Consider the following 12,645-nt stretch of genomic DNA (forward strand, 5'->3'; position numbering starts at 1 on the left):
TGGATCTTGTCTATTTTCCACCACCCCAGTGAGTTTCATTTCTGCTCCCTAGTGCACGCTGTTTCCTGCATACACAACACAAAATTACCTTGGCTATTTCAGTTTTCAGCTCGAAGATTAATATGCCCAACTCTCATGCACCATTCTTCTTAACAAGAGCACACTTCTGCAAGTTGTGCATTTCACTGCCATTGGACGTCCTTGTGTATCTAATCTAGCAACAGAACATGAAAGGGAAGAAGGTTCTCAGTAACACCATCTTTATTGCCAAGTTCCATTTACAAAGAAAGGTGTATTGTTCACTCTTGTCCAGGTTTTCAATAGCCAGGACATGATCAGTGCCAGCAAATACAGACTCAGCTTAGAAATCTGGATTTCAGAGATATACAACAATACTTTCTAAGATCAGTCCCCTCCCACTTATATACATTTTTCTTTAAATTAACATAAGATATCATCATACTCCAAATGTCTAACATAACTTACATTAAATAATTAATACTTATTGCCTGTAGAAAAGACATTTTGGAATCCCATTCACCTTGTGTTTGGACTTCTTTCCATTTAAATGTAGAAGTGCACATTCAGGATTTTTTTTTTTTTTTTTTTCAGCGAAGCACATTTCAGACATTTTTGAAATATATTTCAGAGGACAGACTTTCATGTTCATTAAACGCTTTAGTATACAAAGCCCAGATACATTCATTCTTCTAGAAAAATACATTTCCCTTTGCACCTGAAACAATCCAACTTGCAAAACAGCTCAAAAGGAAGCAAAAAGTTTGCAACTAAACACCAACACACATTCACAAGTGGAGATGCCTAAAGCCAGTCCCTAAAAGCTGAAAATGCTCCCAGCAGGTCCCCTAGAGATGTAACCATCTGTTCTTCAGTGCTACCACAGGTAAAACAAAGCTCCTAGAAATTCTAAAAGTCCATAAATGTAGAAGCTTGAAGCTATTCTCAGTCCTCTTCAAAAACTATCCTTACGTTCACTGTAAGAACTAACTGTGGCACAAGTATTTAAATACATTCCCACACAAACACTCAGACTCTCATCTCACAGAGATGTAAGTATCAGACTGCTGTTACCACGTCTTAAGCCCATTTTACACCAGTATGAGTGTCCATAGCCAAAAGATGACAAAAAAATCTTGATTATTTTAAGATCACAACGTTAAAAAAATCCTGAGAACACCATATACTAAACTAAGCTTTAACTCTAACCTTTGTCATCAGCAAGTATTCCTTGTCATTACTTAGTTAAGCCCTTTTTAAATAAACACGCTCCACACATTCATTTATGCTCAAGAGACAGTCACAACGACTCAAGTTCCCTTCCATATTCATTAAGAAGCAATGACTTCAAGTTAGCCAAACAAAACACATACTGCCACAGTGCATGTTTATTAGACATGCAAAACTTAGCTTTACATTTGCAATACATAAGCAAACATAACACACATTTTAAAACATCCTGCAAAAGAAATCAAGTTTGAGCAATGTGCATATCCTTAAAAATTTGGGGAGACCAAAATAGGGAAAATTTTGTACAAATGTAATATAAAAATATTTTTCCATATGAAATAACCTTCTGTTTGAGACTCAGTCCGGAACTTCATCTCCCACATTTCTGTTGCCGCTCAAAAATTCCAGAACAGCAGAAAAAACACAAGTATTCCCCCCCTCCCCACCTTCTTAGACAGCTCTACCCCAGCAGCCTTTGCTTAGATCACCATCTGCTTTGCTGGGGCTGACAGGAGGCAGACAGAGTCGTTACGTATGTTTGTAATTCATGATGCAGACGTGAGGAAAGATCAGAGCACCAGAGCACACAAGCACAGGAAATCAGTCCAAAACCTCAGAGATAATGTAAGAGCAGTGCCCAGGAGAATGATGTCCTGCAGTCAGCAAAGAGTGACAGCAACAATTCAGAACTTCCCAAACATATCAGATGCCTATGGTCAGGATGCCTGAAAATGGGTAGGAACCTTATTAAGGAGAGTTACCACTTTTGAGGGAAAATGCCCAGATCTCCATGATGCCCTGATTTCATGCCTCTTTCTAAATCTTTCACTCAATCCTAAGGCCGTAAGGTGAAGTTTTCTAGGTGACACCTGTTAGCACAATGTTCTTTTACAAGGAAATCTCCATATAGCTCTACCTGCCTAGTGAAGACTTGAGCTGGATAGCAAGGACAGCATCTGAATATTTAACACGACTTCTTTTTCTTTTGCAAGAGTGCTCATTAGGCTATTCTGTGTTTACCTCTAACACCTGTGCAGCAAAAGAGTGACCAATTAAACTAGAGCACCAACAGCACCACACGATTCAAGTCTTGCGTTCACTTCGACGAAGTGACTTCACACTTACACGAAAAGCTCAACCTGCTTGTCTTACACCTTCCCCATGGCTTCAAGCAGAGAATTTTATGTTTCACTTAGTTTAGGAGAAAAAGAAACCCAATTCCTGCTAGCAAAACGACCCTCAGCAATTACTGAGCTCTGTAATCAGTAAGCATCTGAGGTTCCTTGCTGTAAGGGTGACGATTACAGCTACTCATGTCTTACTGCTTAATAAGAAAAAAGTCACAGTAACTTCAAGCCTAATGATTGCTGATGCTGCTATAGACCATTTTAAGCATTGATTTTTAAAATTTTGCTCAGAAGAACGCTTCAAATCACAGAAGAACATTATTTCCCCCTGTATTCTGTCAATATGGGACAAAGGGTTTCTGTGAATAACTGGACATTGACTTCAACTCTGATTACCAACTCACGTGGAGTCCTAAATTCTAGAGAAGGAAGAAGAGTTTTAAAGTGCCGTATGTCCATACTTCAGCAAGAATATTTCAAAAGAGCAAATCAATTCTGGAAGATATTACTGATTTTTTTTTTCTCAACAAATGACTTTAGAGAAACTTGCAGCTGTGCTGTAAAGTGAAGAACATTAAGGAGTTTCTTTAACAGGTATAATTTTATAAGGTCAGCTCAATTTAAGGAACAGAAGTCAGAATTTTAGTTCATCATGAATTCATAGAATCACTTTATGAGTTAGCTGTGAAGAATGAGCTCACTCTTTACAACACAATTCATGACTACACACAGAATACAGGCTCCAATATTAATATGTATGACTGTATTTCTAGTAAATTTGTTTTAACCCATATACCTTGTGAAAAACAGGGCAGAAAGGTAAATGTTAGGTTTCTTCCTATATCCAAGAATTTCAGCAAGAAAAAAATTATGGTACAAAGGTTTATACTACAAGCATCACCCACTAGTAAGGCAGACACTGGAACTGACCACTCTCTTCTTCACCACATGCATGCTGCCACTGTGCTACAGAACAGCAAAAGGATCTGCAAGAGGCTGTGAGACTAAGCAACTGGTATCCTGGTAAAATTCAAGACAGTGAGACACAGATCACAACACAAAGCAACATGCAGCAGGCCTTGGTGTTTTCGGTGTCTCTTCTCAAAAGGAAAAGACTATTAGAGCTGTTTTATGTTATCAGAATATGGCTCAAGATAGGCATAGCCTCTACAAAACACACTGAGCATTTACCATCTCACAACATATCAGCATTTTTCTCATTTTCTCCCCTTTGGCCTGCAGTAATGCACTGAAAGAGCAAGAATGGTCAGTAGTTCAGCTGCAGCTCTCATTTGCAACTTGGTGTTTGGTTAAACAGAGTGATGCTACACTGACTCACATCAACCTTTGTTTTAGAAGATGTATTTGTGGCTGATGTGCTAATGCTTTCTTGGTCGAGTTTCCTTTTTACAGTGAAACGAGGATAAGGAAATAGCCTTTGAGTTTTTCTGATAAGAGATAGATATGATACTCTTCGAGGAATTGTAGATTAGTAACAACACAACTCATGGAGATAAGATTGCCAGATGACGTATGGCAGCATCTCCAGAGCCTGTACATTGTGAAGACTCATAATGCAGCATGAAGTGCAGTCAAGCTGTATACACATAACAGTACCTCAGCTGCCTACTGAGACCTTCACAGGAAACACCTGGTCGTGGGATTGAACACCCACTCCAAGGCAATGAAAAACACAAAGTCACCTTTCTTTCATCATTTCTTGTGCAGCGTGGCTCAAAGGTGAAATTATGCATGGCTGTTAAAAGTCCCTCTGTGAATGGCCCTAATCTTGCTAGAACTGAATTTTAAATTAGATAAATAAAGATCAAGTTTTCCTGTCTAGCATTAATACTACTTAGGGGAACTCAGCCCGCACAGTGGCATTTTCTGTAATCCAGGTCAAGAGTTAAGGTTAACAGCTAACATAAAATGCTTTCCAATTAAGGCATCATTTTTTATAATGATCTTTAGAATATTACTGGGGCTACAGTGTAATGCTGCAACATGGTGGAGGAAGTCTAGACTGCAGGAAATTCAGCTAATAGGAATTTATTTATGTGGTCCTTCTGCCCAAATTGCTACTTGTTCAGATACACATACATTAGCCACATCTGTGACTGCAGTATAAACTTACCCTAAGCACATGGAAAAAAGCTAAACCCAAAAATCACGGCCTCTTACTCCAGCAGCAAGGCCAAATTCTCACCATCATATACCCATAACAGTGTTAAGAGCACCTAATTCTCTCATTTCATTTTAGAGTTTGTGTCATTCTGGAATGGTCGGAATATTTGGTAATTCAATTTGAGACATAATAGAAGCCACAGAAAACTAGAAATCAATAAAAGTGCATGCAAAAGCTAATAAGGGAATTAAAAAGATGCTGTTTTTCAATAGCAGGCATCTTATATACATGTTTTACATGAAGGAAAAGATTGAAAAGTGAGTCAAGATACACTCATGGATTATTAAATCTCATAAATGTAACACACAAATCAAGTATTCCACCTGACAGCAAGGAAGAGATACCTTAAGATGGGAAAGTAGGCAAGAACTTTTCAGATTCACCTATTTGATAAGAAATCAATGTTAGTAGAGGCAGAACCAGGAAACTGATTGCACTGATGATGGAAATCACAACAGCAAGTTTACAGTAGACTTCAATGTTTGACAGCACTCAGTGTAAAACGCAGACCAATAATGACACTGCTGTTCTTTTATACTAGCTTAGCTTAATATGTATGGAAATTGATCAGAAAGCTTAAAAATTTACCATTCACAGTAAATTATGTATAAAAATCAGCAAAGAGCATTCCAAACTTTAATTCACATTTCTTCACTGCTTACTGTCAAATCAGATTCAAGATATATGAGGCAAAGTAAGGCAAACAAACCCGACTGCTTTTATGCTGTAATTTCTTTTGGTGATACTTTCAAACAGGAAAAAAAAAAAAAACAACAACAACCAAAACAATAGCTTTCTCTTTCATTTTCAGACTTGCAAAGAAATTACTAGAATTATTCCCATGCGAAGATGAGAAACAAACAGACAAAAAAAAAAAAATCCAAAGAAACCAACAAGATCTCCAATAACAAAACCCCCCAAACCTCTTAAGAATAAAAGTGCCTCTGTCTGCTTCTAGCTGTTCTTCAGTAGAAAGGATATAATCATACTATCATTCCTCAGAGGTGTAGCAATTTGACTGTCAGAAATGAGCAAACAAGCAGTAGATATTAAAATATTTCTTATCTTTGTAGCTAGTTAAGCAAAGACTACAAATGTTTCAAAAATGTCTTGCAATCATATGACTAAGCAATTGTCATATTTTCAGAGTTTTACTTATGAAAAAAATATTTTTAGATGCATCTTGCTTTGAATCAGACTTTGAAATAAATATTACACATGGAAAACAAAGCACTGAACTTTGGAGTCCTGTGAACACAACACAGAAAGGGGACGAGCCTGCTGGTATCATAGAGGCCTCCAAAAGCTGAATGAGATCAGAATAAAAAACATGAAACAAATGGAAATGGAATCTCTGTACTATAATTTACACTTCTGCCTGGTGAACACTATGTCTCCAGTTTCAAAGAAGTAGCAATTCAACATCTTGAAGCCAGGTATCCAAAAATGTCTTCGCTTTGCCTTAGCACTGTAGGTCTTTGACTACAAGGTTACTGCAGCTGGATCTTTATTTGATAATGGGAAGAAAGTAGGTGCTCTTGTACAACAGAAATGCGTAGGGAAATGTCCGATCCAGTTTCTTTTCTTCCCCTAGTTTAAATATGCCAAACATCTGATACTTATTCTAAAAGCTGCCCACATTCTTTCTTCGCCGGGCCTCTTCTTGCAGACCAGATGTCTCTGATGCTGCAGGAAGTATCTTGTGCTCCCGAAGAAAAAAAAATACAATGAAGAATTTGGTTAATTTGCGTCACTGTTTATCACAGTCTGTGGGTAGACTTAGTCAGAACATTCGTCTTCTATCTCTTTTACCTTGCAAACTTCAAGCTCAGACTGCAAAGATGGCTGAGGAATGCAGCTGAACGTACGAATACTGTGCGAATCGACCGGTGGGACCAGTGTAAGTGACTCTACACTTAGTGCATCTGTATTGTCATCTGATATTAATGATATTGTGGGCTGCTGTGCAGGAATCAGGCTAGGGGACAGGTTTGCTGTTTCTATGTCACTGTTTTTTACAGCACTCTTGCTAGACTTTGAGACAGCGGAAAGAGTTTCATCAGTCAACGTCATCTGACCAGAAACGGTCGTGCGGGGCTGCTCGGGAGCTGAAGAGTCATCTATTAAAGAAAACATCAAGAAAGAATCAATATTAGATTCAACTTAGCATGTGCATCATTCATTAAGCCAAAGAGTGTACTGTACTTCATGAATATTTAAGAATACTTGGGTGGAAAATGTAGTGCTATGAAGCACTGTGCATAAAAATTTGCTTTTTAGTAATTAGAAACAACATGTAAAATATGGCATGATATCAAGTGCCAGCACTAAACTGTTCACATCAGAAACTAGAACATTCACACATCTTATACTATACAGCAATACTGTAAATATTCCTAAGGAGAGGAAACAGAGGGGAAGAGTAAGAAAGCCTCCCCATTTAGCACAGTCTAAACAAAATTGAGTGCCCCATACCTGGAAGCTCTTCAAAATTAGTAAAGAACCTCTGTGTAACCAATTTGCCCAAGAGGATAATACCTATTTATTGTTTTAAAAACAAACATTTGGAAATTGTTCACTCATTCCATCCTCCAGATTCAGTTTAAAATGACATCTCAGTCATAGAAACTACAACTATGAAAGGACAAAAAGGAGAATTATGTGCTTATGGTAATGAAGGTGCCACAAAATAAGCCTGTTTTTACGTAGGCTTTTAAATGAAATTTTGTGCTCATAGCTGGAGCATGCAACAGAGATAAAACTGGGAATGATCCATTACATACTACAGAAAACAGATGCTGCTGGCACTTCCTTCACAATGAAATAAAACATTAACATTTACTTGTCTTGTCCTTTTTTTTTTCCCCTTAAAATCCTGCTGACAAGTAAACTGCTCATTTGGCTCAGACGGACAGCGAATGTACCAGATCAGGGGTACAGCCTTGTATGAGCAAGTATGCCCACAAATTTATATATCTTCTTTTCAGACTAGTGTAATAGATGCCATTAAAGTAACAGGTATCCAGCTTCAAGACAGACCATTTAGAGCTCATGTTAAAAAACAGCATGTGTTCAAGTGTACAGGCATCTGCAGAAAAGGCTACAAGGCAATGTAGTGTGAATACAGAGGCTAAGAATTAAATTCTGGTTTTAATACACAGTAACCTTAAAATATTTCACTTTCAATATAGTTCCAATTATTTCTGTAAAAATAAAACAGAAAATGTGAACATAAGGGAGAAAAAAATACAAACAAAAAAACACATCGACAAAGAAAAACAAAGCTTAGAATGGAATGAGCATCAGTAAGGTATCAGTGAGACAGCAGTAAAAGACAGTTTTGTTGGTTGTTATTATTGTTATGTTTATTATTTTACCTTTCCCCAAACAAAGGTGCATTCTCACTTCGAAAATCATTCAATTTTACTTTTTCCTGAATCTGTAGCTAAAGCTTCTTGCTTTAAGGAAAACAAAATTTAGATTTAAAAGGACAGTCTTTGAAACAAAAAGGCCATTACTACTTATTTTTAAAAGTAAGGAGAAATTCAAAGTAACTGCAGATTATTATTCTTAGGCGTCATGAAGCTTGAGGCAAAACTTGGCGACTGATAACAGAAGTGTTGCAAGGCTTGCATGGAAAATGAATCACTAAGAACTTTAAAATAAGGCAACAATTAATTTCTCTGAATTCCAAAATAAATCCTAACAATTCAATATTTTAAAAAAATATAGTCTCTCTGCAGTGGTTTTAACTTCTAAGCTCATAAAATCTGAAAAAAAAAAAAAAAAAATTAAACACTTTGCCAAGACTTTTTTTTTTTTAATAGTAAGAATTCACCAAGATTCAAGCAGCCTGAGAAATTCTGGTAAATAAAGTGCTATCAGCCAATGGTATTCTGCTCAGGAATGGTATAATGTGTCAGATCTCTACTGCTGCTATCTCACTCCTGGTTCTGGAGTTCACTTCTTAAATATTCTGGCCCCCTCCCCCAACAAAATATCAGTGCATTGCCGTACAACTTGAATTCACTGAAAAGCTGGCATTTCATTACACTACACTGTCCCTAATCCTTTCACACAGGATCTAAATGACTGCTGAATTGACTCCCTTCTTACTATAAGGAAAAAACATTTAGAAAAGACTCCATTAAAAAATTATCTGGAGTCAAAATCCACCATATTTTCTATTTGAAGGTCCTAAAATGCATTCAGAAAAAAAAAAAACACAGAGATGGTATCAAGAAATGTAAGCAGAACAAACTCAGTGTCTAGCATCTTATAAATAGAAAAGACAAAAGCAGAGCTCTTCTGTGCTTTTTGGGGAGGGTTTTATTTGTTATTGATAGCAGTAAGTCTCTCCCCTCTACTTTCCATCATTAGTCGCTGTCAGAATTTCGCTCCTTCACTGCACTGAAGGGCAGCAGTGAGAGCATCCCTGCCAGAATGCCCAGGGAGCAGCCAGCCACCACTTAGTCCTCACAGGGGCAGGGAGTAAATATCAGTGCAGAACCAGAGGGGGAAAAAAAAAAGAAAGAAATATTAGCCTTCTAGACAAGGCCAACAGCTCTCAGTACTATTCTGCAACACATTATCCCTTCTGGAATGATTGGTATCTGAAAACCAACCCTGCAGTCACAGCTGTAACAGCCAGAGATTACTGCCTATCAGACTGGCACCTACATCTTCAGGACTGAGCACTCAGATCCACTGGGGCTTCAGGTGGGCACAGAGCTTTATGTGTTCATCATTATTATGATCTCCCAAATGTTTTGGATGCAGGAATAGAAAAAAAAAAATCAGAATGTTGATGAAGTACTAAATGGAGTAAGAGATCTGGCATCGTGGAATGAAAATTTGGAATATAAAGACGATTTATTAAAATTTGGAATATAAATTAAATATTAATTACAATTAAAACAACAACAACAACAAAGTGCTGTGTTGATGTAGGAGGTTTTCACATATACTACCTCCCAGTTAACTGAATGCATCACTTCAGGTCAATAATTCCATGTAAGAAAACCTTGGAAGCTCATAATTTTGGAGCCATTTTGAACTCATGTACAATTCAGCAAAGGATCCGAATAAATATCTATGCATTTTTGTATGATTTGAACTGTCTGTCTCTGAAATTGGGACAATCAACTGGAAAAAATATATATCCTCCAACTGGAAAAAAAAAATTATGAACAGATTATTACAGGAATGCCTGTCTTTAAAAACTAGATAGTTAGCAAGCTATTGATTCGGGGGTATCAAGGCACTCAGTCTGCTATAAGTTCCCTTCTCACTATCTGCAACTTACATCTTCACTGCATACAGTAATACTGAGTAGCTTTCAAAAAGACCCAAACTTCTAAAATTTGGTTCCAGTTCACACTTGACTTTTGGATAGAAAGAGCAAAAATAACTGTCATTTTTACCTGAATAACATCTGGTCACAGAAACCAGATGTCTCTTCAACATGACAAAGTTATCATCCAATATGGGAAAAATGCCTATTTACCCCTCCCCAGCTCACAAGTGTTTAAACAGAAGTGTTCTGACAAAAAAAATGTCAGATCTGGAATTCAAGTACCAAACAAGATTCAAAATCATGGTTTAACTTTGCAAAGCATTGGATATCACCAGCTGTCCACGGCTGTGAATGGTTCAACACCCTTATATTTTTTTTTCAGCACTTCTACAGTACTACCAAGGTTATCATTTCAGAAACAAAACACTTCTGTTATATCATCTTATGTTGCAGTGGTTATTAGGGAAAAAAGATAGGAGAGAATAGAAAAAGGTAAGAATGAATATAATCTACAGAAAAGCACCTTAAACTGTACAGCTACATACAATAAAAGGATAAACAAAAATATAAATAACAGTACATTAAGTAAAAAGACACAAAGCAAGTTTAATAAATGAAAAATGGTATTTCTATAATATTGACTAAAATATTTTTATGCCATGGCGGTGAAAAAAGAAATTAATTAGACTCAACACAGGTTAGAGAACTGAGAACCAGTCCGAAGCCTACTTCCATCCTTTTCGTTTATGCTTCCCCTCCCCAATCCTTCAGGCAGACATGCAGTCCATAAATCCATTTGCCTGAGTTTGATGATAAAAAGGAACAAGTTTGTACCATCACAGTCTGAGGACAATCTCATACTGAACGTGTCTCTGTTTTACCTGAGTTATAAATAAATTTCTTGCTGCCAGCAAATACCTGCATTACTGTCCATTCTGGACCCTGTGCTAAATTCCACTACAGCCATGGCTGCCCCTGTGCAAATGAAGACATGGCTGCTTTGAAGCTGGAAGTTTGATAGACCATTTTGTGGTATACAGAATTTCAGTTTTTGGGGAGAGAGCCATGAAATATGGGAGAAACTGTAGGTAAGACTTTCAGAAACAGCTGAAATTCAGAAACTGCGGCACAATTCTCCCCCAAATGATTACAGTCAAATATTAACGATGCTTTCTTCAATTTCCTACCTCACTGTCACTACTGGAAGCATGGAAACCAAGCATGCTCTATTAACTTTATGGGCTTTTGAAATCTTATGGATGAACCTGCCTGAATGGATATTGCGTGAGTTTCGGTTGCAGCTGCTGCTTGAAGACCTAAACCCAGTGTCCACCGTGACTGTCAGCCTCCGACAGACTAAACACCCGCCGTCGTCCTTTCCTGCCAGACCTTACTAGAGGAAAACACAGCGATATATCATACCAAGGCTGTAACAATGGAACAAGGAAGGGAAACTGGAATGAAGACAAAGGATAAATGTTAGAGCAGCAACAAGATTAAAAGTGACGAGGACGCATCCGTAACTGCTGGTATCTCCAACACAATTTGAGACCTCAACGAGTCTTTTTTAAGTTTGGGAAATACTTCTGCAGCTAGAAGTAGTCATTCTTTAGAAATAATGAGTGAAGCTATTGTTTCCTTACCTATCTGGAAACATACATAATGCAGTTTGGACCACCTGTGGTCTGATAGCATTACACGGAGGCAATACCTGTAGGCTTTCATATCACAAACTACATACATGCTACAAAAACCCTGAGAAAAGCTATCTATTACAAATTCTAGTAATATAGCATTATTTGGATTCCCCCTGGCAATAAATTACATGAGGTGCTCTACAGCACAGATGATAATACTTCAGACAACTCAGTGCTACTGTTCTAAGCAGTGAAACTGAAGTATTATACTTGGATTAAAACAAAGGCAAGTACAGCACTTTAAAAGATAGCAGCAGTTAAGATGATGATGCTTGGTGCATAGAAAGTTTCTGAGTAAGAAACTTTCTAGAAACAAAACTAGTTACTTGCCTAATTAGAAAATTACTAGCATTGGAGAACAGATCATACCACATTTATATTACTGATCATAGAGGAAATAGACAGGGATGGTTTCAGTAAGACAGCAGGTACTGCTCTCACAGGCTCTCCATCTTTGATCAAGCATCCTCTACTTGGAATACGTAAGTTTTATTTTACAGATGGTATCCAACATTCTCCGCAGCAGGAGACAGATTTTCATGCTTATTTTAGACCATTCACCATTAATATCTGCCAGAAGTATGAAATAAGACTTCAGTGGCATAGAAGATCACTGCCTTCTGGAGTCCTCAATAACCACTGCTCCAATGTAAACATTTTCTTAAGTGCTGAAGCCAAATGAATTTTAAAGCTGTAAGCAACTTAAAAAGTGATAAAATACAACACTCATGACATTACATATATATAACTCTAGAAGACTGCTAACTTACAGTAACAGCTTCTTTATCTTAATCCTTGGCTTATATAAAAATAAGCACTTTAGAGAAGTTCATGGTTCCAGCAAATGCAGCCAAGAAGAGACTGTATTCTAAGCTCAGAAATTTAATTATAAAAAATCTGCCTAGCAAGAGCATTTTTACCGTAGGCAGAGCAGCACTTCAAATGGACATGCTCATCTAAAAAAGAATGTAAATATGAAGAAAAACACCTAATAGAGCATTTGCAGAATCTGGCTGTAATTTTTCTATCTTGCCATGGGCTATCCTTTCTTTAAGGGATGGACTCTGCTTTTTCAGTTTTAAGGAACAGAGA

At 37.3% G+C, this 12,645-nt stretch overlaps 1 protein-coding gene across 6 annotated transcripts in view; it reads right to left on the reverse strand.

Moving 5' to 3' along the window:
• Nucleotides 1-243: 243 nt before the first annotated feature.
• Nucleotides 244-12,645, reverse strand: part of CLEC16A (C-type lectin domain containing 16A) — a 63,112-nt gene continuing 50,710 nt past the window's right edge. The window contains exons 23-25 of one of the 6 annotated variants that reach the window (XM_085237572.1): nucleotides 11,126-11,245; nucleotides 7,938-8,018; nucleotides 6,537-6,680 (exon numbers count right to left, since the gene is read on the reverse strand). In XM_085237572.1, the coding sequence (XP_085093698.1) occupies nucleotides 7,984-8,018; nucleotides 11,126-11,245 (155 nt within the window). In that variant the 3' untranslated portion in view covers nucleotides 6,537-6,680; nucleotides 7,938-7,983. Of the gene's footprint in view, nucleotides 6,681-7,937; nucleotides 8,019-11,125; nucleotides 11,250-12,645 lie in introns of those variants that run through there. The other 5 variants (XM_085237570.1, XM_085237575.1, XM_085237573.1 and 2 more) reach the window with 5 other exon arrangements.

This window comes from Meleagris gallopavo, chromosome 16 (genome assembly GCF_905368555.1).
Source record: "Meleagris gallopavo chromosome 16, MGAL_WU_HG_1.1, whole genome shotgun sequence".
NCBI lineage: Eukaryota > Metazoa > Chordata > Aves > Galliformes > Phasianidae > Meleagris > Meleagris gallopavo.